Here is a 21,010-nt window from a genome sequence, read left to right as displayed (position 1 = left end):
ACTACTATTATGTATTCAAGAGAGAGGCTGTAGAGGCTCTCTTTAAATTCCCTAGTCAGAAGGGACAATGGAAGCTAACATACACTATTACTGCACAACAGGAGCCTTTTATTAGGTGTTTCTGATCCATTTCTGTGAGAGACATTTTGAAATAATCCATCACAGAACAATATTTCAGACCAGAACAAAAATAGTGCTATTTTTGTCTGAAAATGCCAATATTAAATTACACTTTCAGACAGCAAACCAAGAGAGGGCATGGATTGCTTATAAGGATCCTTGATATACTTGCAAATCTCCTGATTTGTTCATGAGAGGTGCAGCTTTGCAGTTTTCTTCATGCATTGAACACAAAAGTGTTTAGGAATAATAGTTGTTGCAAAAGGCACAAAGGAAAAGAGTGATCAGAATGTCAGAACTAACTCAGGGAGCTGGACTGGGAGGAAAAGAAAATAAAAAAACCAATCACTGAAATCAATAAAGAATGGGCTTTTTGGAAGATTTAGATTTAGATTAGGCTCTTGAAATAACAGTTTATAATAATGTAGGCAAAATGAGACTCAGCTTCATTTTTCAATCACTTTTTCCAGTGGCTTTGTTTGGATTTCTTTGTTTGTAAGCAGTATTAAAGAATGGATGAACTGGTACTTAGCTATGAGAGGCAGTAAGAAGCTCCTTTTGGTAATACAATAGAAAAAAATGTGTGTAAAGAGCAGCTGGTTTACCTGGAAAGCTGAGAGTACAATGGATTAGAGTAATGGAATCATCACTAAATCTCCTTGTGTGTAGTGAGTTACTTAGTTCCTGTATGACAAACATTCATTTTAGCCACACGTGCACTAAACCCCAGCCCTGGATATTGAGTTGGTTCATTCCTGCCACTGAAAATGCTTCTGTGCTTCCCCTGGCTGTGAGGACAGCAGGTGGATGCTGTGAGAATCAGCACCACTGGCCCTTCCCAGCTCTCCCAAGAGCTTTTTGTGGGGCTGGGCTTCCTTGGGATTCCTGGAATGAGAGGAACATTGTCACCCCCTTGCTGTGTCCCAGGAAAAACCCCCAATAAGCAACATCTCTCCCCTTCTTTTTTTGTAATTCCCCCAAAATTCTTGGAGAATAAATGCCAGCGCTGAAAATTGGAAACTTCAGGTCCATGAGCCAAGGTATTCATGCCAGGTGTACGTGGTGCATTGAAGGCTCAGGTTCTCTGTCATGGTATAGAAACTTTAAACCATTGCCAGGAAAGCTTTCTAGAAGTTTCATCTGCTTCCTGTGACAGGAGAGAGCTGGGCCCATAGTCCAGCCTTGCACCATTGTTCATTTTACACCAACAGCATGATTGTAGTTAACGGTACATGTTTTTTTCTGCAGAAGATGTTATTTCAATTTATATTTCCACAAACAATGCCATAAGACATTCCAGCTAATTGTGTAATTTCTTTTCAGCTAATTGCAGATTTGTATTTCTGAGCTTCCTGTAGTGCTGGCTGCACAGTGGTTCCAGTTAAAAGCTATTTTTAACAGCAGGGGTTTAAAAATCCTGTATAATTTAGTGGGTGAGTCCCATGTTGATCTTTAGTGTTACTTCTTGCCTCTTAGAGGACTGGAGAAATACAGTGAGTTTTTTAGCTGTTTTACATGAGGCAGTGAGTACTCTGTGCAGCACCATTGATATTTCTGTAGATTAGTTTATCTGCATCATGTAAATAACTGTACACAAAAAACTTATTTTTGAAAGTATAAAAAACAAAAAAAGAGGGGAAATGCATTTAGTCAGAGATCTTAAAACCACTGGGAACTGAATTTTAAGTATTCTAAAAATATTAATGACTGCACATCACTTTTTTTCCACAGCCCTGAATATTTTTAGAGTAATTATTTCTCAGAATAACTGTGGTGCTTCAGCAAAGGACCTCATCAAACAGCACGTTCTTAATCATGGGCTGGAGGAGAGAACAGTGGAGGAAGAGAAGGATGAGTGGGAATAGTCTTTGATATTGGGACACCTGGTTTTGTCCATGCTGCCAGGCAGCATCCCAGGGTCTCTGCAATGCTCCTGCCCCCAGGCTGGTCCCCTCAGTGTCCCCTCTGCCACTGCTCCCTCAAAACTTTATATTAAAATCCTTTTTCATTAAAAAAAACCCAAAAAACAAAATCCTTTATTCCATCACACTAGAATTTATTGTCCTGGGGGAAAAATAATATTTTTTTTTCCCCTCATTCGGGAATTTATAGATTGTTTCTGTGTTCTCAAGTTTATCCAAATCTTACTGTCAATAATTCAGTCTTCCCTCACTTGTATGAATTGCAATTGAAATACTTTTAATACCAAAATTAGATGCAGAAGAAATAATATTTTCTTACTAAAGTAGATTAAAAAGTTCCCTATTTTTTTCTAACAAAATCTAATAATAATGTTTTAGTTATCAGTAATAATATTATGTACAAATTCAAAGGCAGATTGTCAAAATATAATTAGAAGGCTCTGTGCAAGAAATTAAATACACTCTAGTAGCAGAGATGAAAAAAGCATCTGTTTTGAAGTACTTTAATTAGAAATTAGATGACTAGAGTAAGGAAAATAGGATTTGTATGAGATGAAATCAGAAAAACCATAAGATTATTAGCTGCAAAGAGTAGGGAAATACCTATGGAGCACGTAGGAAGCCAAGTGTTATCTAGGATCTATAGTGAATAATGTAAATAAACTGTAACCTTTGACTTCTAAAAATCTTTTACTCTGTTTTCTAGACATACTTGAAGTCATTATAGTTATTCTTAAAACCTAATGGAAATGAGTGATTTTCCTCATCTGTTTCTCTCAGCCAGATGAATGCCTCTGGCTCTTCAGCTCACTTTCATTTGAAGGCTTCCACACTAGCTCAGGTTTTGAAGCATCTGTGGTCTTAAATTCTCCCCTATTCCAACATCCCCATTCCTGAGGTCAAACAAGTGTGTGGATAGGGCTTACTTATTTATTTATTTTATATTTTGTAATTAGAATCTCAATAGCTGCATGTTCGTTTGCCAGCTTCCACACAAGGGCTGAAGGCTGAGAGGGATATCAATACAGTCAGTGATGTGTTGTCTTAAAGTAAGGGGGAAAATGAGCTTGTTTTATGTTTTATCCTTTATATTAGTTGTGGATGGCTGGAAAAAAAGCAAGCATCTCTAAATCCTGTTAGTTAAGGGTGTGCTATTGCCTGAGAAGGTTCAAAGCATAGTAATTATTGAGATTTCCAGTAGTCACAGTCTTAGTTAAACTGCATAAATTACAAGAATTATTTTATTACTCTTCAGCATTTTCAATATTCCTCCTTCAAGTGACAGCTGCAAGCAACAAACAAAGAACTGGTTAATGGCAGAATTTTTTTTTAAATATATTTTAAGAGAACTCTGGCCTAGTGAATGAAAATTGAGAATTGCTCCTGTAACACTGTGGAAAATGTGCCGACCATTTGTACTTAATCCTGTCTTTCCAAACACATTGGACTCAACTCAGTGCAATTCCATTGCATGTCAATGCACAATGTCTAAAGTTTCACAAATCTCCAGAAAGATTTGATGGGTTGGAATTGTGTGATTCACAGACCCTGACAGCTTGAGGCATGTCAGTGTATGTGTGTATAAAATCCTGTGTGTGTGTATACAGATATATGCACATATATCTGCAAAACCAGATGTCTCATATCCCACTTTTCCTGGTGGACTGCATTCCAGAAGTGAAGTTTCTTTTCTAGTTTGAAAGTACAATGTTCAATCTGTATTCAGCTGAGACTGCTAAAGTTCAATTTTAAGAAAACCTGATGTGTTTTATTTAAGTTCGTTTAAATGAAAAAAAGGAAATAACCTTAAACTCATGTCATTTGTTCAAAATGAGCATTGGTTTAAATGGATATGGTTATTGCTTTTATTTGTATTCCTTTGGGAAAAAAAAAGTTTTGTTTTATCTGGTTTTGTTCTTAATCCTGAACCCAGTTATTTACTGAAAGCAATATATTTGCACAAATATATTTGTGCATTCCTCTGAGCAAAATCTGCTGAACTCAGATGTGTCAGCGACAACGGGAGCCACGGAACCCAGGTCCTGCCTGGCCTGGTGTCCGTGCTGGGAATGCTGCACAGGATTTTCCTGCTGTGCTGGCTCCAGGAGCCTCATTGCACCCAGGGGCTGAGGAGGCAGGGTGGGTTGGGGCAGCACTTTTGGGAGAAGCAGGGTGACAGGGACAGAGAGCAGCCAGCGAGGCTCGCGGTCCCCGCGGGATAACAGCGGCCTTGGCGTTGGGGGCATGTCTGTGTTCTGCTTTTCCAATGTCAAACTGGGGTTGTTTGGGCTCTTGCTGCTTTGAAAGTAAAGCAGAAAAAAAGCTCTTTTTTTTTTTTTTTTTTTTTTTCCCAGAAAAAAAGCACAAAAAAGCGCCCCCGGTTCAGTGCGCCGTTCCGGTTGTGATTTGATTTGTGTTTTGGGGTGAAAAACTGAGGTTCAGTTGAAGTTTTCCAAAACCAGATACCACTCTCTCTCTCTTTCTTGTAGGCAGGGTGCTGCTGTGCCAGGCAAACCAGGAGGGATCTCCCGTGTACAGTGCCCCCAGTTCACTAGTATACACATCCACAAGTAAGCTAGTGTTATGGCTCGTTTCTTGTTCTGTTTTTGTGACAAAAGCACATTAATGTGAATTAAGCCCCCTAAAAATGTCAAGTTTCCCAACAGCTTTTGTTAAGGTAAATGTGGTGTTTATAAACATTTGTAAGTCATGTCAATAGATAATTCAGTGTTTTTAGTTGCATCTTTATTCTCAAAGTCTATCATATTTTAAAAAAGAAAATGCCTGTATTGCAATATTGTATAGAAATGAAGTTCTACAATAACAGTGACGGTTTTTGCAATCCAGTACTGTTGTGTGCTCTGCATTTTGTGTAGAAGATGTGTTTCTTCTGTCCTGCTCACAACTGTGATTTAATACACAGAACATCTGTTACCATGCCAGCATTTGATGGGTCAGGAATTAGACACAAAGTATTTTTTTACAAAGGAACAGTCTGTATGAAAGGGGATATTTTGAGGCATATAAAGCTGCCCTAGTATAAAGAACAGAGACAAACTGACATGATGGATGCAGCCATCAGCCATTTTTCTGCACAAAACTTTGGAGTAGAGATGTGTCCTCTGAAATTCTGAGCAGAAACCTTTTTTGGGAGTGTTTTAGACTGGATTGGTGGCACCACTGATTCTCATTCTGGCCTCTAGTGGGGTGAGAAACCTGGAGCTGAATGCAGGAGCAGTAACTGCTGCTTGCAGCACCCCGGCTCCGTGTTCATTGTCAAGAGAATACATGGTCTGATTTAACAGCATCATCAGATATGCTCTTCATGAAGATTGCATTCAATCCAGAATGCAATTCGACTCTCTTAGAGCTTATCTAGACTGCTAAAATTATTTTTAAATTAAATCCAGGAATTAGTACAAAAGAGTTCCATAGTGATCATCTCTACAGTCATGTAATTCTTTTATGTCAAACATTATCAATGGCATCCCTAGAGCTGCTGCTTTTCCAGGATTCATATGGGATCCCCTTTAAATGAGGAGTCTGGAGCCTACAAATGCATAGTGAACTAACCAAATGCATCAAGTGTTTTCAATTGCAAATTAAAATGTCAGTTAAGTCTGCATTCTCTTCCAGGTGCTCCAAGAATATTTTCTAATATGTCACCTTTCCCTAGCTGTGGGGATATTTTACAAATTTTTTACACAGAGATATGAAATACTTCCAGTTTAAATTAATGCTTCTTTTGGAAATATTTAGTGCACCCATTTTTGACTGACAGCTGTTTCCCTGGAAAATTATCCAAACTTTTCACTCATTTCACTATTAGGAGATTCTTTTTAGAGAAGAGGGGGCAGTGTTTGTTGTAATTTTCTGAAAACTGGTCTTCTTTGAAAGCTTTTCCTAAGTTTACCCTGTTGCTCCTATTGTCTCACTGAGTTGTACCCCAGGAATTTTATTGCTGGGATTGCTGTTTCCATCAGATGATATTTCCACTAATATTGATTCCCCAAAGAGACCCTGAGAGCAAGCTGAGCTCTGGAGTTCACTGTTTCCTTTGTGTCTCCTGAGTCAGTCCTGTTGAAAAATCCTATTTTGCAGGGGTGCTCCTTGAATAATGATATCCTAACAAACACCTATTTGTTTTCAATTATGCCAAATACATAAATAAACAAGCTTTGCCTATCTGTCTCCCACTGGGCCATGTGGAATACACAGTTTCCTAACAGGCATTGCTGGTAGCCCTTGCAGTAGAAATTATTACACTTTTGTTGAATCTGTGTGTTGGCTAATCATGATTTTTCCGTTATTATGTATAGAATTTCCTCTTGCCAAAATGCAGTTTCCCCTACAGGGTCACAACTCCTAATAACACAAAATTACTACAATTACTACATATTGTAATTAGGTTTTTATTCCTCCTTATTACAAAACTTTCAATAAAGATGTAAAATAGCTTCATTTCTATAGGAAATTCCACTAGAAATAGTGAATAGAAATGAAGGTTGACTTAGTCTCATTTCTTTTATTAGTTTAAAGATCTCCTATATTCCATTTTAGTGCACATTTGTAATATTGAAATTATAACTGATAAGTCAACATTAGTGTCTAGGAGATGAATATTTGTACTATTATCATTCCATGTAGACAACAATATTTCAGCCTTCCTTTTTGAATAATTTGTTAATAGTTTATTCTGTTACTGCTGGTATTGTATCTGGGATATTTTACAACCGCTTACAATGGAAGAATTAAGAGATTTTCAATTTGCAATTGTTTTAACAGAAGGGAAGGAGTGTGCTGGGATTTTTCAAAAGCCATCTAAGATACTTGAATTTCACAGAGTGCTAATGGCATTTAGAAGTTTTCAGATATTTGGAAGAGGATATTTTATATTTTATATTTTTCAAAGTGTTGACTAACTTGACTGTTTATCTTTTGCTCCTGAGTTATAAGGCATGAAGGGCTGGAACATGGTTGTAAAATGTATTTTTCTTAATTTGGCTGGCTTGGTTTCTCACTGAACTTGTTGGTTTGTAATTGTACTGGCCACTGGAAGCCCCCGATGGCTCTGAGCACTTTTACCCACTGGCTCTCCAGAAAGCAGACTGCAGTTCTTGGAGCTACTCCTTCCCTTCTGATATTTTATTTCTCCAGGATATATTTTATGTATCACACTATACATTGCCCAGCACAATGATGAGTTACACCTCTGAATATGTCAGGAGATGGAAACATGGCTCTGCTTCCTTCCATCACTTCTGGCCCTTCATGTAATACAGAAAGAAATGAGCTGTTTCTTCTGCAAGCAGTGGAACAAATCAGCAGCAACAGTCTCTCATGCCTCATCTGTTCTCTTATGCTGAAGGAGAAGATGGGACCTGGATCAGTTTTTCATTTGCACACCTATTGTTGGAATAGATAATTTTTTATGTAGAAAGCAGTTTCAGCATGCCAATGTGCTTCTATCCCTGGGCTGGGCAGGTCCTGTGACAGCCATGGGCAGGAAATCCAGGCAGAAAACCTTGTTTGCTGTAGATTCCCACAGGACTGGCACCTCCAGGGCAGAACTGATACAACAGAATTCAGTTTTGGCACCTCCAGGGCAGGACTGATAGAACAGATTTCAGTTAAATCCTTCATCACTGCCATAATGCAGGATGCAGACAAGCATTGAAAGGAGTTCTATCCAGCCAGGAATGATTGGAGTTCACCAAATCCCAGTGAGTCAGCACTCACTGGAATCTTCCTAGAGGCCCAGGATATCTCCCAGGATATCTGAAAATAAGTTAAGCAAGTTGGCTGCTCATAACTGACAGTCTCTTTTTACCCTCACTCTTTAGAATAGTTACTTCCATAAGGAATTTTAAAATCCTGAAGAAAATTTTTATCTACTGGTTAAAAAGAAATGTGTCAAGGATAGTTTTGGAAGTTTTCCAAATTGAAGCCACATGCAAGTAATATCCATGAGAAAATTAAGACCCTGCTGGACAAAAGGAAGATTCAAAAGAAGAAAAAAAAAATCTGTCTCTGAATGTCTGTATCACTGTTCTGCCAAAGACAGTAACACAGCTGGGTATGTATGGATCAAAAAGGCAAAAATACAAATCTGAATTTATGCAAGAACTTTTAAAACTGTTTTGTGCATATTTTCCCCAATTTTTCTATAATGTAGAAGTGCCTGAAAATGTGAATGAAGTAGGAGCTCATGAGAGCCAAAGCATGGGCAAGAAGGAAGATGTGAAGTTGTAGAATTGTCAAGTTATTCAGGTTGGAAGAACCTGCTTGCACCAGAACACCTCTGAGGATGGAGATTGCACAATTTCAGGGGATCATCTGTTCCAAGACTGAATGTCCTGGCAGTGGAAACCTCTCTGGTTGCAAGTCATATTTGTTGTCCCTTTTCTTCCCAGCGTGTGCCTGGCTCTGTCCCCTGATAATGTCGCTGTCCTTGGTGGCAGGGCATGGAAGAGGAGATGCATTTCCAGTAGAAATCCTCCTGCTCTGGACTGGCTCACCCAGCCCTTGCTGGTGTGGTGAGGCAGCAGCCTCCAGCTGTGCATCCCCTTCCAGCTGTGCGTCCCCTTCCAGCTGTGCGTCCCCTTCCAGCTGTGCATCCCATCCCTCAGCAATGTCCAGTTGTGCCTACCCAGGCCCTGTGGAGGGCAATGAGAGAGAGATTAAATTTAAAAATTAAAGGGAAGTTCATAAGCAGATAAATATTTTTTTACTCTCTAAATCAGCACTTTGAAACCTGAAACTTTTAGACTTTATTTTTGCTCCAAGTAAGCATTAAGATACTCGAGTTAGTGAGTGTGTAGCTACTAATGGGTTTTTCTGAACATACATTGAAGGGATAGTTCACTATTAGCTACATGGGTAGCTCACATGTATGGTAAAATATTTTAAGTTTCTCCATGCTTTTTTTCAGAATCATGTGCAGATGAACATCTCTATTTCCCAAATGTTTAGCATGCCCATAAAAGTGAATTTTGCCTTGACTTCAATGAGTACATTTTAAAATGAAGTCAATTTTGGCTTAGATTTCCTAAATGTTAGAGCTGTTTCATCTTCAGTACGCCTGCTTATCAGCTCCTAAATAAATCTTTCATACTGCAGTCAAGTGATGGAATTAAAAGAAGAAAAATATGAAAATGCAAAATCCAATATTAATTCATTTTATTTTATCATACTCAAGGGCAAATGAAGTTGATGGCCCATTTTTTAATTGATATATTGATTACAGTTTTGGAAGAAGTGGTGGTGGAATTCAGCAAAAATGATTGAGGTGGTATAAATGCTTATAAATCTGTCCCACATTGTTCGTGTTCTTTAATTGTAATTGTCTGATAAAACTTCCATCGGTTTCTGTAATTAACCTAATGGTCTAAATGAATTTCCAGATCACTGGTTATTCATTTCAATATAGAAAATGCCATTACACTGAGTTTAATTAATACTAAGTAAGTTTACAGTCCATTGTACCATTAGAATAGAATTTTATTGTTTTAACTGTTTAAATTATGAATATTACTTCCTCTCATCTTGTTTGTCCCATTTATGGACTTGACTGTTCATTTTCTATTCATACTAAAATAGCATAAACCCCTTATAATTCAAATATTTAAAACCCAATGCTCTTCAAGCTCACATCCTCAAAATATCAGTGTAGATGGTTTTTTTATTTATTGTTTCAACTATTTTTAAACAGAATTCAGTGAGTGCCAAGCTCATAATCCCATGATATGCCCTAGAACGTCTTATTTATCTTGATATTCCTTTCACAGAAGTACATATGACAGATAAGCACTCACCAGAGAATCCTTTTGCCTTGCGTCAGACAGATATTAAAACAATAAACTATCTTGCCCTGGGATTTTACCTTATGAGCCACCAGGAAACAACAAGGCAAAGATGAGATGTTTTTGAAAGGTGGGAAGGCAGTTCTTTTGGAAAATTCCCTGGAAACCTTTGGTCCTGTAATATTTTTGACAGGAAATATTTTAAATGCTAAAGTTTTGGGGTTTTTTTTAAAGCAAGGAAAACACACTTCGTTCTGTCAGAGCAGATATTAGCAATGTCCCAAAATTAACCCAATATTCCTACTATTCTGTGCATTTTGTGATAGGAGAGAAGGAAAATCTGTGGAACAAGCATAAAGTATTAATTACATGATGTGGGATTTTTTTCCATATTGAAAATATTGGCACTTACATATAGCAGACATATGTCCTAGTTTTAAAAAGATTGTTTTTTCCTGTGGGTGTTTTGTTTTAATTCATAGATTGAGATTCAGGGTCTTGCTTATAGAATAAACAGGGAAAATCATAAATATACCTTTTATATTTATAAAGACCATATCCAGCTGGAGGATTTAGTGTGTTTGAGGACTCATTGTGCTACAGAAATGAAAATTAAGTCAAGCTTGTCTATGCAGTATGTCCTTGCTTTTAGAAATAGGTTACTTGGCTTAGGAATATTAGTAAACCACCTAAAAAATGCTGTATGGAACTATTTTCATCTTGCTTGTTTCAGTGAAGACATTCCAGGTTTTATTTTCCTGTGGCGTTACTAATGGATTGAAGGAAGACCTTTGACATTTCTATTGTGTTCTGGGATATTTTCAATACCAAGAAAATTACACAGGGAAAATAGAAATTTTCAAAAGGTGATTCAAAGTGCGCTTCTGAGCCAAATCATTAGTTGGAAGCATTTGGTCTGGAAACCTTGATTCTGTTGATTTTGTCATGTTTAATCTGTTACACACCTGTAATTACCTGAAAATTACGCTGTAATGATGGCAGTTTGCTGCCACTCCAAGCAGCTGAAGGGTAGATGCTCCTGGTGCTGGGTGAATCCTTCCCTGGGTTTTGTGTGTCAGTCATGACTGACCTCATTAAATCTGAAGGGACATATATTCCAATGACATCAGTGATTCATTTGCTCTGATTTTATTGTTGTAGTTTTTCTTCATTTAACTGTTTGGCAGGCTTGCCATTTTGAATTAGAATATGGGTCAGGAGCAGTTTAAAAAATGAGTATTCATGTGGTATAAATAATTTGCCAGCACTTCAGTATTTCTGAACTGAATGTAGAAAGGTTCTGCAAACTAAATTTTTAAATGGTCTGTGTTCTCTTGAGCTAAATTGGGATGGGAAGTCAGTTCATCACCAATGAAATATATATCAGGGCACTACATCTACGCTATATCTACACCTTGGTGATTTTGTTTATTTATTGCTTCGTAGGAAAGAGGTAGAGCACCCTGCAAAGGAGGCTGTGATTGGGCCATTAATTAACCAAATTAACCATTGTAGGGGCTGCAGTTCCTGACTGAGTGTACAAAAACCCTGCCAAAGGGAAATGTGAGAGAAGCAATCCCATATATGATTTCCAGGCTACAGAAACCTTATTATTGAACATTTAAGGGTCAAACTATCTTTTGATTTGCTTCCTGAATTAATTGCCTTCATTTATGAAGAGAATCACCCAGTAGTGACCAGGAAAAATGTGCCAATTGCCCTTCCCTTTTGTGTGTTGAATACAGTGGGTTTAAGTGAAAGCTTAAATAAAGAGGATACCAAGAGAAAGTAGGAAGAGAATGACTTTCCATAATTCCCTCCCTGGTGTACAGAAATGTAGAGAAATGTTGATGTCATCTCATGTTGAGAAGTCTTTAGAAGGTTTTTGTACTCTGTTCTGTCCCATTGTGTTGGGCCTTGCTATGACACAGGACAACACCACTGACTTTGAAGTGAGATAAAGATATTACAAAATTTTAAAAAAATAGGTAAGACTGTATTCATATACATAGCATTGCATTCTTGATTTAAGTATCATCCTGTTTTTAACTGTAAAGTGAACCTCTTTGGGAGTTTTTTTTGTGGCTTTTTGTTCGTTTTGGTTGGTTGGTTTCAGGTTTGTTTGGTTGGTTTTGGGGTTTTTGCTTGGGTTTCTTTTTTGTTTGTTTGTTTGTTTGTTTTTTGTTTTTTTAATTTTGAAATTTATTTTTGGTAGCATTGCCTGAAATTCTTCCTACAGCATTTTTGGTGTTCTGTATTAGTATACCTTGTGTTTCTGCAACAATTTTCAGGATAACTCTCATTTTACCTCCTGTCTATTCATATTTTAAATGATTACTTATTTATAAGTCATCACTAAAATACATTGCATGTGTCCAAAACATGTAAATGTGGCTTTCAATTCACTCCCAAAAATGTGTTTTCCAGGGCCTTGCTGTTTACCCTCATTCTTCTGTTGATCTGTTCTGTGCTGGAGCAATGTGTCTGAACTAGCAGGCTTAGGAATTTTGGAAAGAGAGACACGTCCTGAATTTTGTCACTGACTTTTTTTACCACTTATACACAACCCTACACGTGGGTAGTGGGAGATAGCTGGAAAGACAGTAAATTGTGGAGCATATCTCTGTCCTTTAGTTCAAATAATAAAAACTTTGTGAGCCCAAGGACAGTGGGGAGCTCAGGTGCCTTCCCCTGGTGCTCTGCTGTTGGTGGATACACTGCACTTGGCCCCTGGCAGCACTGGTGACTAAGCTGTGATTTAGGGCACAGGACTGTTTGGATTTCCTCTTCTCAGAATGCAGCTAAATAGTGAGAATTACACGTAGTAATTACATTTACTATGTACATTTTGTTTACATAATGATAATTGCATTCAGTATTACCTTACCATGTTCTGAGATGCAATTGTACATCAGAGCACCTTGAGCACAGTCCTGGGTGCCACCTTCCCTGGCTCTGCATCCTCTCTGCTGCTGTCACTCATTTTTAGTACCAGACCCACAGTGTTGACTGTGGTACATCTCAAATCATCCTGTCTGTCAGACAGCAAACTCTTAATTTTGTGCTTTTCAGCTTAGCCTGTAAGATCTGGTTTCAAATAAAGGCACATCTTAGTGTCACTGTTTTGTGGTGGTTGTTATTGAATCATGGCTCTTGGAACTGTGCTGTGTACAGCAAAATTCAACCTGAATTTCACAGATAATAAGTGCTTTTTAGGAATTAACATTTTTAGTATCAGTATGACTTTGCAGGTGCAATTCTTTGTTTTGACAATTTTTCCTTTATGGTTTGGATTAGGTTAACAGCTGGGTTTTTCCTCTATTGCTTTCTGCCTAAATTGTTCCCAATGCATTCTGACAGTGATCTTTTTACTGTTTAATAATTCTTTTGAGCCTTAGGAATCCTTGTGTCATCTAAACAGTATTTCTTGTCACTATATAATTGACTTTCATAAACATTCAAATTACTAAATTTTGTCATCACTTTATAGCAGTGCTGCTCTTCATCCAACTTTCCTCAACCATGGCCTTTTTCCTTTGTCTTGGAAGTGGTGCTTTGTTAGACACAGGGGATTTCTTCCATTTACTTGAAACTTAGAGCTGTCCAATAACTGGGAACACCAGACAAGATATTGATCACTTTGATCATCTATATTTGAAGATTGTTCTTTAATTTAAGATCAAACATGTCTTCTCTGATCTCTACTGTTTCTTTTCCTTTATGGCCTGGGTGCTTTTTTACCTCCTGATCTTTTCCTTCTGTTTTAGTTGTTTCCTTTGTGAAAAGCCAACTGTTCTTTGTACCTCAACTATTTGTAATTCCAGCTATGCAGTACTCTCATTTTGATTTTAAGTACATCATAAGTAATTTCACCAGCAGTCATAGATTTTTTTTAAACTCAAAGGTGTAGATTGGTGTCGTTACATAGTTTTACAAAAAGAGTCCTCAATCATCTTGCCTCTTTTTTTGTATCCCTTCATCTCCATTTTCTTCTGCCTGTTCTTGGAAACCCCTTGATGTCTTAGGGTGATGCCAGGTGGCTGCATATGCAATCCAGTTAAAGAAGGGTGAGGTCTAAGGGAATTTCTGATAACAACAGAATCGCCAAATGGCCAATTCTGAGTGGCTGAGGTTGGAGGGAACCCTGGAGAACAAATTGTCCACCCCTGCTCCAGCAGCAAGGTCTGGGGAGGCTCTCCAGGACCAAACTCCAACAGCTTGGGAACATCTCCAAGGGCGGAGATCTCACAGCCCCTCTGGGCAGCTGTGCCAATGGCCAGCCACCCTCAGGTGGAAAAAACTTAGGCAGGAAGATGAGAGAGTTCCCATGCTTGGGCATCAAGGTTTGGCTCAGAGGGTTATAAATTAATGGCATGTCATGGTAGCCCTTTCCAGAGAAACCAACAGTGGATTGTTTATTGGTACATGAGAAGAGATGAAACAAAAAGAATAGTTCCATCTAGACTTAAAATAATTACAATGAAATCAAGGTCTCAAAGTCATTGAAATAATAGATCAATTAGATCTGAAAACAAGTACAAGATAAGCAGATGAAATTTTGTTTGAACAGTTAAGTGTCTTCCTAAAATTTAACATAGGAATAAATAGTAGGTTGCTTTTTACTCAAGTATTTAGTTTACAGTTTTCTTCATATGCATTTGATTATAGTTTGGTATGAAACAATCCAAAAATCTGGTTCTTCCCACGTCTGAGGCTGAAATATTTGAAAGCAGTGTTTTAAAGCAGTTGTCTGCCCCCTTTCTAGAAATATTTACATGTACCTCAGTATAAAAAGTTTCACCACATTTATGTGAAATTTAGTGCTAATTTGGATTTGACAGGAAACTTAATGCAGTAGTGTTGTGTAAAGGGATTCAATTACAGTGTGCAGTGTTTTGTAAGTAACTGTCTTGCATAAAAAAGTTAATTAATCAGAGCTGTGTCAATTTCCTTGTGCCATGTCAATTTGCAGCAAGGTAATTAATCACTAATCGCCCAGCGTGCAGCAAACTAAGGGACAATCCATGAGTCATTTGTTGTTATTTTTTTCCAAATAAATGGCACACAGAGCCATGAAGAAACACATCTTGCCTTTCATAATATTTTTATCGACAGTTTTGCATGTTGTAATAGACTGCAGCAACAAGCAGCTGTAGTTCAATGGAATATGAATATTAAAGAAACAAATGAGAGCAGATTTATAGGCCATTGCTTTTCTGTTATGTCAGTTTTGAGATTACACTGAGCAAATGAACAGTGAAAAATTACTCTTCCATGTGGAGAATGGTGATTAGACTTGTACATTAATTAGAGATTTTTGTTTTCCTTTTTAATGCATTTCAAATGAGAATGTCCTATAAGTAGGGGTTTCTCCAAAATACAGATTTATTCATTCCTAAACAACAGTGTGTAATACTGGCATGGGGCATGTATTTTTTTTTTACAATGGTAAGGAAATAATTGGTCTATAATTTTAAGTATGGTTCAAAAATTAAATAGCTTGTGAAAGAAAGAAACAGAAGTGACCAGTTGTGACTGTGTTTGATGTATATGGGAAATTTCCTTTGAATGAAGTTAATTCACAACTAGATCCCAGGGAAAATCATCTCACAACAGTGACAGGAGATGAAATGTATTTTCAGCCTGTAATTTTAAACACTGTGAACTTCTAAAGATTTTTTTACCCTGAATTTGAAGTGTGTGCATGTACATATATTTATATATAATTTAAATGCATTTTCATGTTAAAATCTGTATTAACAGAGCTTACATTTTGCTTGCAGTGTGCTTTGGTCTGTGTATTTAAATGCACAAATCCTCTTTAGCACAGTGTTTATAATTCATTCAAAGAATGCCACTTAATAATACTTATTACTATTACAGTGAAGGGAGAACACAGCACACATTGGGATAAACCGCTGATTCCATTCCTGAAATCTCAGATAATATCATATAGATTATTCTGCTTAGCCTTTCTCAGCATGCTACCCATTATATCTCTTTGTTTTTAATTTATTGTGTTTCCTCAACGGGGATCCTCCTGAACTATGGGAATGATGTAAATGTGTCTCCCTGTCTCTCCAGCAGTTACGCTGTGCCGCAGTAAATTAGCGACAAACCGATTCCAACACGACGGAACATTAAAATTCTTCCCCATAAAACATTTGCAAACTCTTGGTGGCGGATGACCCGCTACTCTGTGCAGAGGAGGAGAGATTAGGAGTGATGAGAGGTAGATCTGCTCATCCATTTTGATGGCACACCTTTCTTGGGGCATATGGCACCCTCATACAAATTCAAACCGCAGCACAAATGTGAAGAATAATTGCCCATTAAAGTGGCTGTATATTTTTATGGCTTTGATACAAAATCTGCCCCCTGTTGTCTTTTGCATCTGCTGCTCTTTCATCTATCCCAAAGCTTTAAAACTTTAATACGCAGTGTATAACCCTTAAGTATTTTTTTGCCAGGTTATATTCCTCTTCTTGGGAACTCAAGCTTTTCATTGTTCCTTCAGTCTTTGTTTTCTCAGGCCTTGTTGAGATATGGTGCCTACAAAGAGCACCTCCCTGTCGTGTTCATTTAATAAAAGATTAGTAAAACAAATGCTTATATTACATCTTCAGGGAAAAATTAAGATTTGATTAAATTTCATCTGTGAACTCAAAGATTAAGTTTTTTCTTCCTTATGCTCATATTTGCTTTTTTCTATAAAATCATTAGTTATCTAAATTTTGCTGATACACTTCTATGAATCCTGTTAATTCCAAAGGCTTTTTATTTGCTTAAATGTGGCAATTTGCTGGCCATATTTCATGTTTGAGGTCTAAACTGAAGTTCATTGAAGAGACAATGATTCCACGTTTACAAAGTGTAAGAAGAGAAAACTTTGTAGGCAATATTAATTGTAATAATACATTTTAAAATAGTATCCCCCTAAGTATAGAAGTAGAACAAACATGTTTAAAAAATACATCTTAGCAGCATGTTCTTAAAACAATTTAATTTAGGCTGTAGTAGATGATTTGTATGATTTTGGATGATTGTATTAAGCAAAGGCAAGGATTTCCACAGCATATTATTTATAGTCTATTTTTTTTAACTTGAAAAATTAAAATTGCTGAGTGACTGCAGGAACTGAGTTTTGTGATTGTAGCCTCATTCATATTTAAATAGCAGAGTGAATATCTATAGAATAGATGGGGCCATTAGATGAAAATGTAAATTGTTTTCTATGGCTTGATGTTTGATTATGTACTGTCCTTAGAAAAGCCTTTCTTTTTATAACCTCATGTTTTCACCTCCTATATCAACATGCATTTGGAGAAATCTGCCTTTTCTCAGTCACAGATCAGAAGAATTCCAGTCATCAAATTACTTTGATGAATTTAAGCTACTTTTGCTTAGAAGTGGGCTCAGATGCTTCCCTGCTGAGAGTCAAACACATTTTCAACCCTCTTGTATAATAGCATTTTCACTGACTGGGTTTCAACAGCTTGGCACTGAGGCACTAAGGAAGGTTGACCTACAAACTGTAAGTCATTAAAACCTCTACCCCTCCTGGCTACTTTCTGCATTACTTTTGGGACTGGTTAATGGCATTTAATGCTTCCTGATGGGACAACCCTTTTCATAAAGTTCTTTTTATGAAGTCCATTCTTCAGTTGTGTTCTAATGCTGCCACTTCTGCTGGTTATTTTGGGGTAAGGATATTAAAAAGTTGGTAGCAAAATCAATTCTGTGGTTATTACATATTCCTACCCATCTAATTTCTCAGCTGGGCTGAAGGAGCATTATGGGTTGTTTTCTGAACTCAAATCCAGAGCAACAAAACCTGTTGATTGTTTCACCTCTAATCTCAGTCTCTAATATAAATACCTGACAGTAGAAAGTGTTTTCAGATGAACCCAAATCAGTTTTTGGGATGGATATCATTCTGATATGAATAAACTCAACTGTTAGACCTCACTTGGTTGTAAGGCCTTGCAATGCCACTCTTAGTCCCATGTTTAGTTTCCATCAGGTCTGATCCTGTTCCTGACAGAGCCACACCTCTCTGCTCTGCCTTCCACTAAATGCTTCTGTAGTTTTTTAGTGCTTTACTTTACTTCAGACATTTCATGCTCTGGGACTTTATTAAGAGTGCAGTGTAAGGCAAGCATAGCGAAACAATTACATTACTTCAGGCTTCTCATACAAACTCATCCTTTCTAGTGCAGATCCTTTGAAAATGATAAAAACCCATCACTCTCTTGTCTTAGCATCTCCCATGACTGCTGAGTCTCCCTTTCAGGTTTTGGATTTGGTAAACTCTTATGGACTAAGTGACTCTCCCTGCTATCTCTGTTTTCATCCTTTTTCTTTCTTGTTAAGAAAGAGCTTTCTTTCTCATAAAAATATAATTAAAAAAAAAATAGTTATTTTTGACTCATTTGTTGGTGGGGCACTCTGCTTTTCCAGTGGCATTTATTTGTGGAAAGCATTCACTGTCAAAGCTTTGAGGTCAATGCCCTCCTTGTAATTCTTTCCAAGGTGTGACTGCCATGAAGAATAAAGAAAATTTAGGATAAATGCTCAATTGCTGCAAAATATCTATCTTAATATGTGTGTGTGAAAGCTGGGTTGAATGGCACAATTCACAGGAAAAAATGCTCACAAACCACACAGGGTGTTCCTTCTTTCACAGAGCCATTTCCTCAGTGTCTCCCAACAATTCCAGTTGGTTTTAATTATTGCTTAGGACCCTAAAAGAACAACTGCTGTAAATATTGCCAAATGTAGATGTTCATTACAAATAATTAATTACTGCAACAGATCTCTGGGCAGGACTTCCAGACCATGTCTTGCAAGCCCTCAATGGTGTTACATATCTTACATTGCTGGAGCTTAGGCTGTTTTTGAGTTAGCTGGATTTGCTCTCTCACTTCTGTTCTTCTTGTGAAAATGTGTTTTCTATCAATATTTAGAAAACTACAGATGCAAGTGAAGAAATTTTAAGGTTGCCTGACTGATTTTTTTTTTGTTTCGTTTTGTAATTGCCACTTAGGTCAGTGAAATGTCTCATGATTTTGACAGTTTAAGAGTGTCCCTAAAGGCTACACTTTATCATTTAATGTGTCCATCATTTCAGTTATCAGTTTTTCCTGGACTTTCTCTCAAATCCGTTTCCACCTATTTATTTATTTAAGCAAACTCTTCTGAACACTGGTTTGTTGGGTTTGTTCCTTTTTATTTAGTTTGCGTTTTTGTTTTTTTTTTAAGACACAACAACTTAGCAATCAATTTTTTGGAGAAACTTACTTCCAGCAATGCTTATTAGTTGGAAAGGAGTGATTTTCTGAAGGCAGGCAGACTGCAGCTGAACATCACTCTTACACAAAGATAACTTCCCTGGATTAGATCAGTTCTCCATCCAGTCCTCCACCTCTAACTGGAGAGGAGCAAAAGCTGGATGAAGAAAGAAAAGCAAAGCTGTAAGACTGAAGGGAGTGTGTAGGTCTGTAGTTCTTTGAACATTATGTAAAACTGTATTTTGCATTTTCCTCTGCATATGGTATTAGTTTTTATACAAGGCTGTACACTTGGAAAGGAAAAAGACAGAACTTACATGGTTCCAGCAGCAGATTATAACTCTGTCACTACCATATTTAGATTGGTCAAAATTCAACCATGTTGCATATGCAAAAGTAATTACATCATCCAAATTTCATATAGATGATGTATATGTTGTTTTTCCTTAAAAGAAATTTTTTCCAGTACAATTCCTTTGAGACTTTTTAAATGCAGTTGCTTGCAAAGTTATCAACAGAATATCGAATTCTTCAAATTCATATTTATGATTTATAAATTCCTTTTATATTCCTTATAACATATGGTATTTGCACTTTCTAAGACATATCTAGTTTATTTGCATTGTCATAAGGTTGGTTTATGTTGTATCACAGGCATGTGATTCTTTGCAGAATTGCTGTGTAACCTTTTTGTCAGAGAGAAGGACCTGGAAAAGGCCCAAAGCCACCACAGTAAAGCAGTAATAGAGAAATCACCATAATTACAGTATGTACCTTCACATGTTCAGCCAGCAAGGCCTAAAAGTTGTGCATTTTTTAGTTTTCTTTTTTCAAATTCAAGGCTTCTTTTAAAATTTGATGCTAAATGAGGATCGAAATAAACTTGTATTTCAGATTTGGAAATCGTTATACAACAGTATTTCCATGCTTCCTTTTTATTAGGGGTTTGCTAAGCAATATTCATTTTGTTTCTTTATTTATATACTGGGAAAAAAATTAAATACAGTGAAGTGCATTTAATGTAACCTGGTGCCAACAGAGCTGGATTTGATTTTAACTTGTCTTACTGATGAATTCATTCAAGAAATGCCTGTTCTAACATTGACACGCAATATGTGTACAAAGGAGAAATGAAGTAATGAAGCACTGCTTAAAAAACTGCCAGAGAAAGCAAAGTGTGAAGTTTTGTTTTTTGTTTGGAGTTTTATTATTATTATTTTATCAATTTGAAAGTTATCAAGAGAGAAGTTTTACAAAAGGAAAGGCTCTAATACTGTATTACTGTTCAATTTCTGATTAAAATATTTTGAGTCTCACATGGAATGGTAATTAATGTTCACAGGTCCAATGACAATATAAAAATGTCTGAGTTAATTTCTTTGTTATATGATTAAGTTATTTCTATTTGGTCTGAATATTATGTGGATTCAGAGGTGTTCACAAGATATACAACTCTTGCCTTTGAAGGGCTGAAAGTTACTGTTGTGTACATGGTGCAGCCCCAAAAAAAAATAGAAAAAAGAGGAAAAACTCTTTGATTTATTACACAGCTAAGAGCTGGTTAAGAATCCAGCTCTTGAACAAAAGCAAAGCTCTGTTCAATTGGCAAAATCACTGGATAATTGAGATGCCTCGAGGTCACCTGAGTCTCTGATGTCTCACCCCTACTCAAAACAGGGCTGACTTCAGAAGACAGATCCAATAATGTGATGCAGATATCTCTGACATTATAAATTTGAGCCTGAACTTGGACCTTGGGAGTCTCCTGATAGTAGTGTTGGCTGAACCAGTCAACACTCTCTTCATTAGTGCCCTCTGAGAAACTCAGAGCCAAAAATGGCACTGCCATCCAAATTCCCAGTTTACTGCCTGCTGA

The 21,010-nt window shown here is 37.0% G+C and overlaps 1 protein-coding gene across 28 annotated transcripts in view; it reads left to right on the top strand.

Annotated features, from left to right (window-relative positions):
• The window catches only part of RBFOX1 (RNA binding fox-1 homolog 1), a 667,961-nt gene that overhangs the window by 598,185 nt on the left and 48,766 nt on the right, over positions 1–21,010 (top strand). For 19 of the 28 annotated variants that reach the window (XM_014309823.2, XM_031062663.1, XM_031062653.1 and 16 more), the window contains one exon: positions 4,532–4,612. The exons of 8 other annotated variants lie outside the window; for them this stretch is intronic. In XM_014309823.2, coding sequence (XP_014165298.1) covers positions 4,532–4,612 — 81 coding nt within the window. Of the gene's footprint in view, positions 1–4,531; positions 4,613–19,806; positions 19,901–21,010 lie in introns of all 28 variants that reach the window. One more of the 28 variants, XM_031062662.1, reaches the window with a different exon arrangement.

Source organism: Geospiza fortis, unplaced genomic scaffold (genome assembly GCF_000277835.1).
Source record: "Geospiza fortis unplaced genomic scaffold, GeoFor_1.0 scaffold146, whole genome shotgun sequence".
Taxonomy (NCBI): domain Eukaryota; kingdom Metazoa; phylum Chordata; class Aves; order Passeriformes; family Thraupidae; genus Geospiza; species Geospiza fortis.
This window is presented reverse-complemented; position numbering and strand designations above follow the sequence as displayed.